The 17,714-nt window shown below is 45.0% G+C and overlaps 1 protein-coding gene across 1 annotated transcript in view; it reads right to left on the bottom strand.

The window, feature by feature from the left end:
* The window catches only part of ryr3 (ryanodine receptor 3), a 104,768-nt gene that overhangs the window by 35,162 nt on the left and 51,892 nt on the right, over positions 1-17,714 (bottom strand). Inside the window, exons 39-44 of the mRNA XM_030110457.1 lie at positions 17,490-17,592; positions 8,604-8,738; positions 4,438-4,711; positions 4,182-4,296; positions 1,921-2,053; positions 609-712 (exon numbers count right to left, since the gene is read on the bottom strand). Coding sequence (XP_029966317.1) covers positions 609-712; positions 1,921-2,053; positions 4,182-4,296; positions 4,438-4,711; positions 8,604-8,738; positions 17,490-17,592 — 864 coding nt within the window. The remainder of the gene's footprint in view (positions 1-608; positions 713-1,920; positions 2,054-4,181; positions 4,297-4,437; positions 4,712-8,603; positions 8,739-17,489; positions 17,593-17,714) is intronic.

The following is a 17,714-nucleotide window of genomic DNA, read 5'->3' on the forward strand; positions in this document are numbered from 1 at the left end:
CAGTATGAACATGTTAGATGAAAAGAAAAAAAATGGACTAATTACTTTTGGAACTTCAGAGCTTTTACTGTGAAACGACAGTGGAGGGTTGCTCTCACCCTGTCTGACTCACTTCAGCTTCATCATTAGCGGAAGTTGTTCTCCTAACAGCTACTATTTCGGTAAACTCCTGTTTGCCTCATTGTTACTAAATGCAGTCAGTTTTCCCAATAGCACCATGAGAGCCTGCGAAGCAATCAAATCTTTATCCGCAGTGAACAGCGTTATTTTACCTTTATAAGCCCCATCTATTGCTGTCAGCAGGTTTGTGGTTCATTCTGGCCGTTAAGCTGCCGTTATGTCTCAAGAAATGCTTAAAATTAACAAGTTGAATTTCTTTCCCAAATAAAGTAACTTCTTTCGACTCTCTAAAAGCTGTTTTGATTTTCAATTGCATATTGGGTTTACAGTAACTGTGAAAATCTCTAAGCATTTCTGCTTCCCATATCATGGAGTAATAACCGGTCAGCATGTCCTCATGTAACAATATTTAATTTGTTAGGTTTTTTTTTGTTTTTTGTTTTTTTTAGGAAACACAATATATCTGCTTGTAAGTGGAAATAACAAACCTTTTCCAGATCCGGCTCCTCCAGGGCCAGAGCCAGGCCGTTGTTGTCCATCACTGAAGAAGCTGCGACGTCCAGCGGAGTGGAGCCTCGCATTGCTTCAGAGGCTGAACGGAAGAGCAAACCCTGCATTAGTTCTGTAATAAACAACAGGGGGCAGTGTGCGGGCTTATCACAACTATCCTGACATCCTGCAGCTCAGAATCCCAAACTACTTGATAAACCAGTCTGATTAAAGCCTTTCAATCTGGACCCGGTAATCATTCCTTAGCTAAGAACATTTTAAAGATTCCTTCTAAAAGAACATGATTTTTTTTTTTCTGCAGGCACAGCAATGCAGCATTTTTGGAGAAAAGCTCAAAAACCACATTAGGCAAATAAACATACTATTACTTTCAAAAACCATTCAGATTAAAAAAAAAAAGAGTATATAGTCTTTTTTTCTGAAATGAAGCATCTCTACATCTTTCACTTGGCTGCAGTAAACATGTGGTTAAAATAATGTTCCTTTTACAAGCAATTCATCAGAAATCGTGCCACAGAAAAAGATGCTGATGAATCTAATAAATCTTCTGTGATCAAATGGGCACAAACACTCCCTCCCTGCATTCCCACTGGGCATCCTCGCTCACAATAATTAAATAATGCAGAGCAATTTGGATAAAACAACGAGGAAACTCCATCTTTCAAGCTGACAAAGTCTTCATTTGGAACAACTTGCCCTCAAAAGCAACAAAAGTGCCAAATCTCCCAAAGCCTTTGATTTATAAATAAACGACTGTGTCGTCTCTCGTTCTCTCGTGACTGTGTGAAGTTCTCCTGTTTCACAGTCAGGTGTGTGTGTTTGAGTTTACACCGGAGCCCGGTGACTCATCAGTCCTGCCCGGCGTGCCTTTCTGACCCCGCGTCCCGTCATCCCTCCTTCCCCCGTCACGGCCGTTCCTCGTGCACCGTCAGCTGCCTCCTCCTCCTCCTCCTCCTCCTCCTCCGCCTCCTCCGCCCCTTTCACTCTCAACTCGATATCTTGGCATTTTGAATTAGAGCCTGTTACCGTTGTCATAATGTGGTTTTGATGAGCCTCTAGTACGCACTTCAATTAGCTGAAAATAGCTTCCAGAAAGTGGCAACCATCTACTTTGTTGCACATTTTGTATAATTTTGAAAGCAAAAGGGTGTTTTTGAAGTTGCTACAAGGTGAAAGACACCATAAGTTTCAGACTCTCATGGCACCAGTGGCCCTTCTGCACCGGTCTCCATTCAACACTGACAAAATAAGGAAGCTGCGGAGCGACACCGCCATCGTTATTCAACTTACCCAAACCGACACTGCTGTTCTCCAGCAGGTAGCTCAGGTGGTCAAACATGGCTTTCTGGTTCTGGCGACTAATGCGACAGAAGTAGCATAAGAAACGACAACAGCTGGCCACCATCTTGGGGAAGGCGATCTCCTGCGGAACGAGGGACAAAAACACAAATAAATGCATGTGCATCAGCATTTCCTCCCCTTTGATTAACTCTAGAAATGAAATAAATATCCAATATTTGTCCACAGAGGCTTGTTGCAGGAGCTCAAAGCGATTGTAGTATAATCTAATATGTCTGGATGATGCAGAGTTGCAGGATTGGCTCACAAAAAAGTCTCACAAACTATGGAAATGCTAATTGTGGAGTCAATAAACAAGATTTATTTTATTTTCAGCAAACATCAGCAGGAAAATCATTTCACCTTCCGCTCCTTTAGCCTTTAATGGTATTACATCTCTGACATCTTCATTTTTTTAAGTTGTAGTATGGGCCGAGTCCAAGGCTCAGTCAGAGCATAATTCAGTAAAGTAGTGTCACTTTCTCCACACTGGGACTGAAAGCTGACGGCCAAAGGAACGACTGGACACCGGAGGGAGGGAAATCCACACTTTACTTGCAGAAAATTATAATTAGGGTCAATTGCATTGCTCAGTCAATCACATTTATCAAGTTTATGTGACGTCTTCTAAACTTTTAATCATGCAAAATGGTTCCAGCAAAGTTCCCATGGTTTTCAAAGCCAATTTATCTGTAGTTTTTTTGTGGGTTTTGCAGTTTCTGCTGGGAAGTTTCCACTGTCGATATGTGTGGCAATAGTTTTCATAACTCCCAATTACAATTCAATTGAAGACTCAGTCTTAAACTTACATTCTGAAAACAAATTATCCTGATTGTAGATCCTAAATCAGCCCGTTTGACTGAGCAGTAAAATTCACGAGCTGCAAATCCCTGACCTGAACACGTTCCGGTCTGACATATACAGCACCATGCTGCGACAAAGACAACATCCAGCTAATCAAAGAGTAAATAACATAAACCTAATACACATTTACAAGCTGTGGCACTGCCTCTTTATATGGCCACACCGAGTGAAGGGCGGGTATCAGGTGGCAGGGAGCTGGCCTGGAATTCATGTCCGAGACGGTGTGATCAGACCTCCAGAGCCAGTCATGAGTGCCCGAATGTCTCCCCGAGGTCCGTCTGTCTGAGGTTCAATTCATGCTTGGCACAGACGGCGGCATTAAATCACAACCATCTCTTCCAGCTTCTGTCAGCACTGCCCGAAAAGGACAGGTTTGAGTGGCCTCTTCTCACCTCTCAAGACAGCCTCGTTCACTGCGCTGCCCTCTCTGTCACCCTTGTGGGTTTTCTGGGTATTAGCTTGTTGCTCTTGGCTCACCTCAACGTCTGAGGGTGGGATTTGTTCCATGAGTGTAGCATACTACCCCATATACAGCAAAAATGTAGAAAAGTTCAAATTCTCCATAAAAAAGACCTTTTAAAGTATTTCAGCATTAAAGGTGTCGCTGACTGTTGGAAACAAATTGCTTTAAAAAAAAAAAAACTTCCTACTATAATTCTGCTGCCTCTGGCAGCAGCATGCATGTATTTGATCATGATGATAAAATTAGTAACATATCTCCATTATTTAAGTTTCCGTGAGCTCATTAATCATTAACTTGTAGAGCTGCTAACTCTCACCCACTGCAATCATCATGTCAGCTGTTTCTATATTTCTAAACTCCTGTACTGCTGTGATTGATCTCAGCTGATGTGTCGTCACCTATATCCTCCCTGTCGTCAATTGGTGAGATTACTTCTTAAAGGATGATAGAGCGGGCTACCTCCCAAAAAATCTGCTTTGCGTTTTGTTTATTTGAAGAACCGTTCAAACTTCAGAGCAAGTTGAAGCTCAAAGCTCAAAATAAGTGAGTGAACTCCAACTAGATTAGTGTCAGCTGACACTACAATAACACAACTGCATACAATTATTTAAGACATGTCTAATCTAGTGAAATAAAAGTAATAGGAATTATTGTTTTCCCACTGTCATTATCTTACGTAACTGGAAAAGTAATTTCAGTGTCTTTTCAGGAAGGAACTGTGAACAAGTAAGAGATTTGTAAAACTTTTAATTGGGGCTGATTTATACTCATAATATCTACCCACAATTTTCACAATTTATGCTGTGATTAATGGTTCTGTTTTAGCTCATTTCCCATCCGCTGGTGGGCGTTAATGTTGCGCTCCGGCTGTAAATCGTCGTTATACCTGTGACTTGTCTCCTCCCAACACGTTGACCATCACCTCCATGACCGTCTCATGCATGCCCAGCACTCTCATCAGGTTAGGATGCTGGTAGAAAACCTTGTTGTTCATGATATCACTGGAAGCACACGAGAGACACGGTGAAGCACGGAGGACGGGACGTTTTTTAACGTTTTGAAGGAGTCCGCTGCTCAGCGCTCGGTGACCGCAGTGCATGCTGCGGGCCGTGACTATCTTTTAAAGGAAGACCGTTTCTTACCCGAGCCCATCAATCATGAGTTTCTCCTCCTCTTTGCCCATTCGCACTGACAGCAGAGACCTGATTTGACCCAGAGACACCAACAGGTTAATAGCATCCTGCACGGATGCCGCGCTGATGGTGTAGGATTTCTTCATGGCGCGGAGCAGCTCCCCGATGCCATCGTACTGCCTCCTCAGCAGGCTGAACATCACTCTAACCAGCTCTGGGTCCTGGATGTGAGACTCCTGAGCCCAGCTGGTTATGGTTTGGGAGATCAGCTCCTTCAGGTTGGCTGAGAAAGAGAGAATTCAATATCCACAAAAGAAAGAAAGGCGTGAAGAGGCGGTGGAGAGAATGCCACCCTGCTGCACTTTCAAGGGCTAATGGCTAAACAACACTAAACTATTTCTTCCTGTGTGTATTGGATTGTTTCTGATGCAATTTAGGAAAAGATTCTGCAAAATGCTGCAACACACAGGATGGAATGAGCTGCTGTGCTTCCTATAAATACTCTCTTGAGCATCAACTACTGTTTGCCATTTAACACAGACCAGTCAAAAGAAAACAGATAAATCATTTATGACCATTAATCCTGTAAGAGTGAGTGAGAGCATTTAATCCTGGGGTCTGAAGCAGATCAGGTTATCTGCATATTTCATATTGAACAAGTTTTAACATCGGATGCTCTTCCTGACAAAACATGACCAGGAGGTCTTTAACGGTCTTTGCTTATTAGAGCCTCACAGCAGGGAACCGAGATATACTATTCATTCCCAGGAGTGGAAATCAAGCAGCTCAAAATATAACAAAAAACATAATTAACAACAATAACAATAATAATAATAAGAACAGAGAAAGAAAATAATGAAGAAATAAGTCAAGTGTTTGACCAAAGCCCTATCAGACTATGATCACATCTAGGAAATGGGGTCTTTTATTATGTGTAATCCATTTTCCTCAGTTCAAAAACACACATCTAAAGTTCATTTGCAGTTCAAATATTTGACCATGTGTCACTATATGTCTCTCTGTGTTTATCCTGTGACGGACTGATGACTTTGAAAGATGAATGAATTGCACTGATGACTCGAAAATATTAGAATTAGAAGATATTGAATATTTTAAGCTAGTAAATCATAATTACTACCCTCATCTTTCCACTTTGGCTGAGCTGTTAAAAGGTAAGGTTACAGCTGACTCCTGCCGTCGTTCAAACTTTTCACTCCGCAGGGAGTCCAAACTTTGGAGGAAAACTTTTCAAAGTGTATCGGAGGACTGCAGAGAACACATAAATCTATATTGGTCCTGTTCCCCAGACACCTGGAAAACTTTTTTCATTTAAAAAGAAGGATAGCATGAGCCTACCGCAAGCATTCCATTCACATGCACGGGAGCACAACGAAACAAGCGAGATAGATTTACACAGACAGACCAATTAAACTGGAGTGGAGGAGAGGAGTGTTTGTTTTTAAAGAGTCTGTTAGATCCTTCCAAACCACATCTAAAAATCTCATCAAAATTTTATTTTGCTTCCCATCGGTTTTCACAAACAATATAACATCATTTCAAACTTAGATTCTTTACCTTCGGTTCTTTATTTAATTTAGAGCCTTTTGTTTTTTTTCATAAGATATGTGAATCGCTGGTAAAGCTGTTTGGGGTACAGACTCCAAAGATGAACGATCCTTCAGTCCTTCTGTCCTGATTGTTTTAGAGTTCTCCGGCTCGCCTGATGGAAATAAGCATGTGCTGGGGAAGAAAGCCTGAGCTGAGAACATGTGGACTCGGGGAGCTGACCACCGAGACGTTTCAGTGCAGTGAAAGGAGCACAGTGTTCCTATGAAACCAAGTTTGTGTCAGTAAATTTAATTTCTGCCTGGATGTGAGACTTATTTTGTTTTGCTGCACTCATACATTTCTACACAACCCCTGACTGCAGTGCTGAGACACACTGTTGCTAATCTACGTGCTCCTTTAGGTTATTCTTTGTTTTGTTTTTTTAAATAAATCAGTAAATTTGGGTGAAAAGTGACTTAATGTTGCGCCCTGCAGCCCTGTGAGAAAGTGTGTTGTAAATAATTAGTACAATGCAATAATGCATCACTCAGAAGAAACCCGCTGCCCTGTAGTGATGGATGTAAAGTCTGTAGCCCAAATGCTGCACCTCTCTAAATGATGACGTTGTTATTCCGAAGCGATCGCTGAACTTTGAGTGCTTAAGCCAAACAGATCAACATCTGTAGCAAACAAAGGGTCAGACTCCGGCGGAATCCTAATGAGAGGAGGGGAGCGAGGGAACCAGCTGCCCTCAAGGTGAAAGTCTTACAGATTCACATCTGCTCTGTATCATCTCAAACTGTGGACTCACAGGGGAGGCGGCTAATATGAAAACAACACCGTCGGCAATCTAATCTGCACACGAGCGCACTCAGTCAGCACTGGCATCGTTTATTAAAAACCTTTCTGCGTCACGGCTACTCCGATGTCATCATTAAACACTAATCTGTCTATATTACCCATACCTTTACACATCAAAACTAATGCTTTAAACATTCACTCTTCACTTTTAAACTTATTGTGCACAACAGTATATTAACGGCATCTACTTCATAATCAATAGGTAGATTATAAGATAAATTTGCTTTAAAGTAGAATTACATATACTAACTGCAATATTTCAAACAGAATATTTTATCTGATAAAATTGTGTGCATATGAGGTCATAAAAATTCTAAAAACACAAATAAAGCTGGGTTTTTTAATGCAATCTGTGGATGACTGCCTCATTATTAAAAGGTGGTGCAGTACACACATGATCTTGACAGTGTTTTTACTTTTTTTTGTTTTTGTAGCAGCCAACAAACTGCCCTGTAAAAGGCCATTGGATGTCAAGCACAATTCATGAGGTATACCAAAAAGCACAATACCAAATATATAACCTGAACTGTACTGGTTCATTAAGCTCATTCAAGCTATGTATTTAAATGTATAATTCTGTTATAAAACAGTGAGAACATCTCCAGTGCTATTCCAGTTCTGGGTGGATTATTCGTGTTTTTCTTTAAGCTGGTCTCTAAATTCCACACAGGCTTCAATCCGCCCGTCTGTGTTTGCCCTGTGGTGGACTGCTGACCTGTCCTAGGTGTGTGTGCAGTCAGCTGGGCTCAGGTTCAGCGCCACGCCATATGGAAAATGTATGGATGGATAATATAGTGACAAAATCACAGTGTTCACCATAATGAAATGGAAGTAGAGGGTCTCATTCCTTCTGCATACTTAAATGGCAATATGATGTAAAAGAGGTAAAGCAGGTCGATCACAATCGTCCTGAATAACATCATCTGTCCATTTGTGAAACTTTTCAATAATGCAGGATAGGTGTGGGAGGCTGGAGTGAGGCATTAAAATTAATAGCTTCCAGGCTGGCAGAGTCTGCCCATTAGTGTCTTTCTATCGTTTGAAACGGGGAAAAAACTACATATTCAAAAAAGAAGATAAAAAAAAAACTAAATTATACCCCAGTTTAATACTCTACGTCCTGCATACTGTGTGAGAACATGCAACGGTGAAACAGAGCTCCCACTGAAAGACAGGTGAAGGTTTGTACTTTATTACGTCTCACTGGAACCGTTTCTATGTGTTTTGACAGAAGCAATGAATTTTCCAAGATATGAGACCTTTGAGAGAATGCAGCGGTCCAACACTGTGACTGCAGCACTGCGTCTTGTTTTCCTCTGAACTATGTAACTTTTACAACTATGAGATGAGCAAAGATATTTATTTCATTTACGTAATTGTTTTTCTTCTTTTGCTACATGTTTTGTTTGAACAAGTTTTCTATTCATCTTTGCTGACAACATTGACCAATACTTCACTTTTATTTTTTACTTTTCTTCTTCTGATTGATCACAGTCGCTCTCATTTGCATAGATGGCATAATAATGAAATCATCCGTCAGCTGCTCTTGATCCACATGTTTGATTTGGGACAAGTTTCACACTGGGTGTCCTTCCTGAAGTAACCTTGAGTGACATTCAGAGGCTTAATACTGAATGTGTTAAATGTTTCGGCAGTGTGATAGAAAGTGAGAAGGTGCTAGCCTCACAAATGCCAGCTGATTATCACTGACATAATATTACAGCTTCTAACCTAACCTGGATTTGATGAACTTGTGTGGTACTTACTCGGGGCAGCCTGCTCCTTCTCTGCAGGCTCCTCCTCAGTCTTCTGAGGCGGCCCCTTGATCTTGTAGACCAGAGCCAGAAGCCGGCCTTTTATCGAGGTGTCCTGCTCCTCCTCTTCCTCCTCCACCGGAATTCCTAAGAGGAAAAATACGTTTGTGTCAGACACTTGTAGTTAAGCTGGCTTTCAGGGTTCCGACGGCGCAGGTAGGTGACGTGTGATGTGGTAAGTGACGCACTTCCTGTGAGACGGCAGATTCAAACTAAGCGCGCTGATAGATTCATTTGTTTACTGAATTTCACTAACTCGGCTCTAAAAAGTCGTAGAAGTAGAGAAATTAGTGTGTTTTAGGTTCACCCTGGAGCACAGTGAAGAGGATTCGACCAGCCTGACAGAGTACATAGATCGCTGCTTCAACCGGATCGTCATGGGGAAGCCGAATCAAACATCCACCCCCTCTACTTCCTCGTCTAAAGCCAAGAGACAGCGGGAGGAATCGTCTGGAGCTATTTCTCCACCTGCGAACGACTCGACGGACGTTCTTATCTCCATAGATAAGAAACTTTCCAGCCTCGATGCTCGCCTGAACCTGTTGGAAATCCTCCACAAGGAGTTCCAGGCTGTGCGCGAGTCGCTGGAATTCAGCCAGCAGCAGGTCGAGGCGCTCGCGGCGGAGAACGTCAGCCTCAGAGAATCGGTGAAGACCCTCACGGAGGGGATGACCCGACTGTCAGAGGAAAACAAGAAGATTAAAGAAACGTTGATCGATCTCCAGGCCAGGAGCATGAGGGACAACTTAGTGTTCTCTGGAATCCCGGAGCAGACGGAGGAGGACCCCGAGGCGACGGTGAAAAGTTTCCTCAGAACGCAGCTGAAGCTCCCGGAGGAAGCGGTGAAAAACATCTCCTTCCACAGGATCCACCGCCTGGGAGGGAGAAGACCCGGCGTGTCCAGACCCAGACCCATCGTGGCCAAGTTCGTCAACTTCAAACAGAAGGAGCAGGTGAAGAGCCAGGGCCGGCAGCTGAAGGGAACCCACTACGGCGTGAATGATCAATTCCCGAAGGAGATCCTGGATCGGCGCAGAGTTCTGTTCCCGATCAGGAAAAAATCCATCTCGGAGGGCTCCCGCGCCGTCATCGCCGTGGATAAATTATTCATCAACGGCCAGCTGTTCCGTGACCCAAACATCACTCCGTGGCTCTACTGATCTCAGGTGCTGCATTCTCACTATCCCATAATCACTCCGTAAATATTGATACATAAAACAGCCATAAATTAATTAATAGTCAGTCACTGCCCGTCTCCACTGCACTGCTCACCGTGGATGTGTTTTTTTAAGCATTTGTTTCTTTTTTCACTCTCACTTTTTTCTCTCTTCACCCTTTTTCACTCTCACCCTCTCACGCTTCACTGTAGCTGCACCCGTTACCATAGTAACCCGACACGCGGGGCGCACCGGGACATCGGCTTATTGACACACATCACTGTACAGGTTCACGCGCACTATAAGCATGTGGATAGACAGATTCAGAACGCACACTCAGCTGACATGCACGCGTGCACACCAGTAAACAATGGGCTCCATTCAGACACCAGGTTTAGTGAAATGCATGTAACACTCATAGCTGTCTAGTCATGAACACTCTCAATTTCGTTTCCTGGAATATCCGTGGGGCTGGTACAAGGGAAAAGAGATTAAAAATTACCCATCGGCTTCAGGAGTTGCAGGCAGACATTGTCTTATTACAGGAAACTCATCTAACAAACTCATCAGTAGATCTTCTCCGATCAACACAGTTTCCACACGTGTACTCAGCCTGTTACAATTCCAGGCAAAGAGGAGTAGCAACTCTTATCAGTAGAAGGTTAAACTTCTCTACTGACAGTTCAATCATAGATCCAGAAGGCAGATTTGTTATTATCACATTATCTATCCAGAATGTTAAATTCTGCATTGCTAACGTGTATGGACCTAATGTTGATGACCCCTCCTTCTTTCACTCCCTCTTCTCCTCACTGGATGATCACTCAGGTCACACATTGATTATAGGAGGGGATTTCAACATGGTTTCTGACCTGCAATTGGACAGACTGAGTACCACAGGAAGTCAACGACTCTGGCAATCCTCAGAAACTGTGAAACAGTACATGAAGGATTTTGGTCTTTGCGATGCCTGGCGCTCTCACCACCCCACTGCAAGAGAATACACATTCTTCTCTTCAGTTCACCATTCCTACTCTAGATTAGATTATTTCTTAACTAGCAGCACACTGATGAATGACATCTCAGAAATCAAAATTCATCCCATCGTCATAAGTGATCATGCACCAGTTTCATTTACTCTCAGAAATAAGACGAATAAACCACCAACTAGAAACTGGAGATTTAATACATCATTACTTAAAGATCCAGAGTTTATTAGCTATCTAACAAGAGAATGGTCTATATATTTAGAAAATAATGACTTGCCAGATACTTCAGCATGTGTTCTTTGGGAGGCAGGGAAAGCAGTGATGAGGGGAAAAATAATTTCCTTCTCCTCACACAAGAAAAAGAAAGAAGCTTCAAGAACTTTAGAATTGGAATTAAGAATTAAATCGCTGGAGGAGGCTTATCATGTCTCCCCACAAGAGAACATACTGAAGGATATAAGGAAAGCTAAACTTGAACTGAATGAAATTCTAGATAAAAAAACTCAATTCCTGATCCAACGACTCCGTTTAGAGAACTTTGAGCATAGTAATAAATCTGGAAGATTCCTGGCGAATCAGTTAAAAACAAACAAGGAGAAAAACACGATTTCAGCTGTTAAAGACTCAGAAGGAAACATCAGCCATGACCCAGACAAGATCAATAATATCTTTAGAGATTTCTATCAAGGATTATACCGATCACAAATAGACACAACAGATGAGGAAATTAATACTTTTTTTAATGATATTAACCTTCCAAAATTGAAAGATGAAAATAGAATAGTGTTGGATTCTCCTCTTTCACTGGATGAACTCCATAAATCTCTGCAGGATATGCCCAACAATAAAGCTCCAGGTCCAGATGGCTATCCAGCAGAATTCTATAAAGAATTCTGGACCATGTTGGCTCCCACTTTTCATAAAATGGTAATGGAAATAAAAAATAAACGAACAGTACCCTCAAATATGAACTTAGCCAAAATAACTTTAATACTTAAACCAGGGAAAGACCCCACACTTCCGTCCAGTTATCGTCCTATTTCATTAATAAATGTAGATCTCAAAATAATCAGCAAAGCCCTATCCAGAAGAATAGAAAAGGTAACCCCGCTCATAATACATCCTGACCAAACAGGGTTCATTAAAGGTAGACACTCATCCAATAACATGCGCAGATTAATTAATATAATAGATTACGCTACAATACACAATCTGGAATCCATAATTATCTCTTTAGATGCTGAAAAAGCTTTTGATCGAGTAAATTGGAAATTTCTATTTGGAATATTAACCAAATTTGGGTTTGGAACGTCTTTCATAGATTGGATTAAAATCTTATATAACAACCCAGCTGCATGTGTGAAGACTAACGAGCAGACTTCTTCAAGCTTCTGTCTGCAGCGAGGAACCAGACAGGGCTGTCCACTCTCTCCCTCACTGTTTGCCATCTTTATCGAACCTCTGGCAGCTGCTATAAGACAAAATAAAGACATCAGAGGGATCCTGGCTAACAATAAGATAGAACATAAAATAAGTCTTTATGCAGATGATGTATTGCTTTTCCTGCAGAACTCTCCATCTTCTATCTCCCAGACAATCACACTTATTGACAAATTTTCACTAATATCTGACTATTCTATCAACTGGTCTAAGACTACAGCCATGCCTATAAACTGTGATTTACAAAGTATACCCAATGCTACAATCCAGTCTGGAAACATTAGATATTTAGGCATAAACATTTCTCCAAGGATATCAGAACTTTTAAAACTAAATTACGTTCCGTTACTGAAATCAACAGAGGATGACCTCTTACGGTGGAGACGCTTACCTATATCTCTTATGGGGAGGGTTGCCACCATTAAAATGATGACTTTACCTAAGGTTAACTATTTATTTTCAATGATACCAACCAAACCATCGTCTAGCTGGTTCAAATCACTGGACTCATACATATCTAAATTTCTCTGGAAAAATAAACCATCACGTATCAGTTTAAAGACGTTACAACAGACTAAAGACAGAGGTGGACTAGACTTGCCTAACTTCAGTAATTACTTTATAGCCAGCAAGCTGCAATATATCTCCAAATGGCTTAAACCGAACAATTTAGATGAGCCATGGCTGGATGTAGAGCAAGCATTATGTGAGGATCTAGTCATCTCTGACCTGCCATTCATCAGTCCCACCATCAAATCCCATCGCTGTTTTAAAAGTGTCAACATCAGCTCCTCTTTAATGGCTTGGTGGGACTTTCTAAAGCTAACCAAATCTTCTCTGATCCCGTGTAAACTCACACCCATCTGGAACAACCCGGACATCCTGCAAAACAAAAAGATGATCAACTTCACTCAGTGGAGAAATAAAGGAATCAGCCAGCTTGAACATATCATTGAAAATGGCAACTTTCTATCATTCAATACTCTCATCTCACAATATGGAATCAGCAGCACAGCATTTTTAGAATATCATCAACTTAAATCTATCATAGGCAAAAAGTATACCTTTAATCAATTGCAGGGACAGCTACCTCTCGGGGTCGAAGAATTCTTAAACCTCAGTTCCCCAAAGTTGCTATCAAAGATATATAAAATATTATCAAAGGTAGAAGACGAAATCTTCCTTCCGACCTTAAAATGGGAGGCTGACTTATCTAACAACTTTGACCAAAATGCGTGGTCACAAATATGTTTAAATACTTTCAAAATGACAAAGAATTCAAATATACAACTAATACAATTCAAAATTCTGCATAGAATTCATTACACAGGACGAAGGATGTTCCAGATGGGTCTATCACAATCTGATATCTGTTCACATTGCAATGATAACATGACTGACAACTACCTCCATGCCTTGTGGTCCTGCACACCAGTGCAGAGGTTCTGGCTTCAGGTGTGTGAAGACCTGTCAACATGGTTCACATGCAATATCCCTGCAACTCCCACACTGTGCCTTTTAGGTGATCTGGGTGAAATTAACATGTCGATAAACTCTGTCTACATGGTTCTCACCATCTTGTGCATCGCAAAGAAAACTATCCTTGTAAATTGGAAATCCAGAAATAATCTGAGTATCAGGCAGTTTAAGAATCTTTTATTAGATCATATCAGCTTGGAGACGATGTCTGTCTGTTCAGAGGATCAATCAGCTGAATCTGGTTCCCTCTGGTCCCCTGTGATCAGCTCCATCACTTAATGTAAGGGGAAGATGAGGGCCTCTCCACTTTGAGGGTCGGTTGTTGGTGGGGGGGCCTGATGGCTGCAGGTGGTTGGCACTGTCTTGGGGTCGGGATCTGGGCAGCTTCGCTGGGGGCTGTCTTCGTGTTTGGTTTGGATTGGGGGTGGGGGGGCCGCCGGTTGTTGGGGCTGTCTGGCGGCGGTGGGGCGGGGGCCCCGGGGGGCCGGGGTCGGCGGGTGCCGGTTCATGTCCGGGCGGCCGGGGTGTCCTGGGGCGGGTGTGGCTGGGGGCCCTGGGCCCTGGTGCCTGGGGGCTCTCTCCTTCCGTGAGGGTGGGGGGGTCGACCTGGCTGGGGGGGCCGGTCGGCTCGGGCGTGCTGCCGCGGCCTGGGTCGGTGCACGCCCTGGTGTCTGGTTGCTGCCCCGGAATCCAGGGCATCGGGGTGGGTGGTTGTGGTGGTGGGGGACAGGGGGGTGGGGTGGATGGGTGGGGGGTGGCGGGGGAGGTGGGTGGGTGGTGGGGGACAGGGTGGGCTGTGGGGGTTAGGGGGTTGGGGAAGGTGCGTGTACGTGTATGTGTATATGTGTGTGGGTGTGTATGTGTGAGTATGTATATATGTTTTTGTATGTGTGGGTATTTATGTAGGTGTATGTGAGTGTGTGGGTGTGTATCTGGATATGTTTGTGTATGACTATGTATGTATGTGTGTGTGGGTATGTATCTGTGAGCGGGGTATGTATGTGTGTGAGGGTGTGTATCTGTAAGTATGTATGTATCTCTGTACGTGTGTGTATATGTGTGGGTGACTGGAGCTATGTATGAGAGAGTGCGGTGTCCTGTGGGGGGGGGGCCCCGGTGGGCCTGGGGTCGGTGGGCCCTGGGTCTGGGTCCTTCTGCTGCCCCCTGTCTGTCCTCACCTTCACTCCTCCTGATGCATGATGGGTGTGTGCTTCTTGGGTCGGTGGTTCTCTGGCCATGGTCGCTGTCCGCCCTGGTCCTGGGGGGGGGGGGTGGCGCTCCTGGCCCTGTCCTTCATCGGGGGGCTCCTGGGTGACGGGGGTGCGGCGGCATCCCCGGACCCCCCTCTCCCCCCGCTCTCATGCACACACACGTAGGGCTTTGGGAGGCGGGCTTATCAAGTTGGGTGTGGAGGAGGGGGCCATCTAAGTGGCCCCAATCACTGCACCCTTCAGTGGCTCGCCTCTCAGTCTTAATTGCACTTAGTCATCTAACACGACCAAATACATACAAACACACACATCGGGGGGTCTTGGCGCGCTGTGTCGGGGGTGGGGCTGTTCAGGTGGATGAGACTGCTCGTTTGGCCTCACTCGCGGCACGGTGTGGTTACTGACCCTCAAATTTTAATCGCAAACAACATATACTCCCATCAACACTCAAGAGACGGAGGGGGGGGAGGGAGGGCAATGGGGTCTTCTGCGCCCCCGTTTCCAGGTTCCTTCTGGTGGGGGGTGGGGCGGGGGGGGCTGTTGTTTTCCCCACAGGCCGGGGGTTTGGAGCGGCTGTGGTTTGGGGGGCTGCTGGCTCAGGGGGGGTGCATACCTGTCTGCGGCGGGGGGGGGGGGGGGGTGGGGGCGGCAGTTGTGGGTGGCGGGGGGTTCTGGATGTGGGGTTCGGTGTTCCCTTGCCTTCCGGGGGTGTCTCCCACAGGATGTGACAGTTGGATGACGCGGGAATGTGAGTGTGTTTGGGGTAGGATGGACTGTGTGTGTGTGTGTGCGTGTGTGTGTGTGCGTGTGTGCGTGTGTGCGTGTGTGCGTGTGTGTGTGTGTGTGTGTGTGTGTGTGTGTGTGTGTGTGTGTGTCTGTGTGTGTGTGTGTGTGCGTGTGTGTGTGTGTGTATGTGCGTGTGCGTGCGCGTGCTTATTAGCGTGTGCGTGAGAGGGTGTGAGTGTGTTGGAATGTGAGTGTGTGTGTGTGTGCGTTTGGTTTAGGGATGAGTGGTTGTGTGTGTGCGTGTGTGCATGTGTGTGTGTCAGTATGAGTGAGTGGGTATGAGTGTTGGGTTGGGGCGGGGGGGAGTGAGGCGGGAGAGGACAGGGGGTGGGAGGGGTGGGCCGGGCGGGGGACGGGCGGGGGGGTGGGTTCCGGGTGGGGGTCGTGGGGTGGGGTGGGGTGGGTTGGGGTGGGGGGGTGGGGGTGGGGGGGGGGTGGGGGGGGTGGGGGGGTGGGGGTGATGCCCTGGATCTCGGGGTGCGTGGCCGGAGCGCTGGGGGGTGTACTGGCCCGGGGTGGGTAGCCGCCCGTGTGGGCTGGTTCTCCCGGGTGGGTCATAGCCCTTCGCCTGGGTGGGGGGTGGGCTCCTGGGCTCTTGGGCCTTGGGCTCTCGGCCCTGCCCGCCCCGGGCGTCCGGCGCCCGGGGTGGACCGGCTCCTGCCGGTCGTGGCTCCGCGGGGCCCGGGCCCCGGGACTGCCGGGGTCCCCGGCCGGGGCTTTCCTCTGCCCCATTTCTGGACTGGAGCGTGGGCGTCTGCCTGGGGGGGCGGCTTGGATCCGGGCTCTGTGATGTCCGCCGGCTGTCTGGGCTCTGAGGGCCTCTCTGGCCTGCTTCTGGCCTTCTCAGAGGTCAGAGGTCATATATGCATGATCACTATCACCATCACTGTCACCATCATATTCACATGATCACGTTGATCTTTAATCACTCTTTACATACTGGGTTACCTTGTCTTCTTGTGGTGGTTAGACTAATGGTGATCTGTAGCAGACCTCTCTTGATGCACGCCCCTAGTTTACTACTAGTTACGACTAGCTATATTAAAAAAAAAAAAAAAAAAAAATACGGTTTGTGGTGTCCTTGCATTTCCCTCCTCCCCTACACCTCCTTTTATTTTTGTGGCCTGGTCTGTTCACTAATATGGTTTGGAAAAAAAAGGGGGAAAAAAAAAAAAATGTATGTATGGTTCTGTAATTTTCTGTGTTGGTTGTCGGCTCTGTTTTGGTGTTGTCTAGATTGGGGGTTTGGGATTGTTGTAGGTTGCGTGTGGTCCGTCGACAACACTGTTTTGTATTGTGACTTTGTACATAGGTTGTGCCGCCCCCCCCCCCCCCCCCCCCCTCCCCCCTCCCTTCCGTTCTCCCTCTCTTTATCTTTCTCTCTTTCTGTCCCTGCTCTCTGAGCGTTTCCGTCCCGGTCCTGTCCGGTAGCCATGCCGGATGCCAGCTTTAAATAAAGGCAGCAGCAGGAGGAGACTCAGTCTCATCCTGCTGCTAATATTAAAATCTGTTCGGATAGTAAAAGGCTACAATCATACAATATTGCACGCCCCAGCTACCGAACAGGACAAGGGGAAAAAAAAAAAAAAAAAAAAAAAAAAAAAAAAAGACACTTGTAGTTACACAGAGAGCTTTATATGTGCCGAGGATAAATTCTAATTGTGGCATAAACAGCAAAATATAAATTAAAATAAACAGATTTTATGTGAGAATCGCCGTTAATGTAGTAATTTTCACTAACAGTACACAACTTTTAAGTAAGTAGTTGGACTCTACCACAGTGCAGTCGCAGTTCTTCATGGAAGGAGTTCAGTTCCTCCTGGATATCCTCCGGACAGGGACAGTCCTCGCCTGCACTGAAGTTCAACAGGATGTTGATCTGCAGATGCAAGCAAACAGAACGATAAGCCTCTACAAAGCAAGGAAGGGAATGTAAAACAGTTTCTGAGGAAAAAGCACAGATGAACAGAATGAATCACAACAGAAAAGGAAGTTCAGTTA

This window comes from Salarias fasciatus, chromosome 15 (assembly GCF_902148845.1).
Source record: "Salarias fasciatus chromosome 15, fSalaFa1.1, whole genome shotgun sequence".
In the NCBI taxonomy this organism is placed as follows: domain Eukaryota; kingdom Metazoa; phylum Chordata; class Actinopteri; order Blenniiformes; family Blenniidae; genus Salarias; species Salarias fasciatus.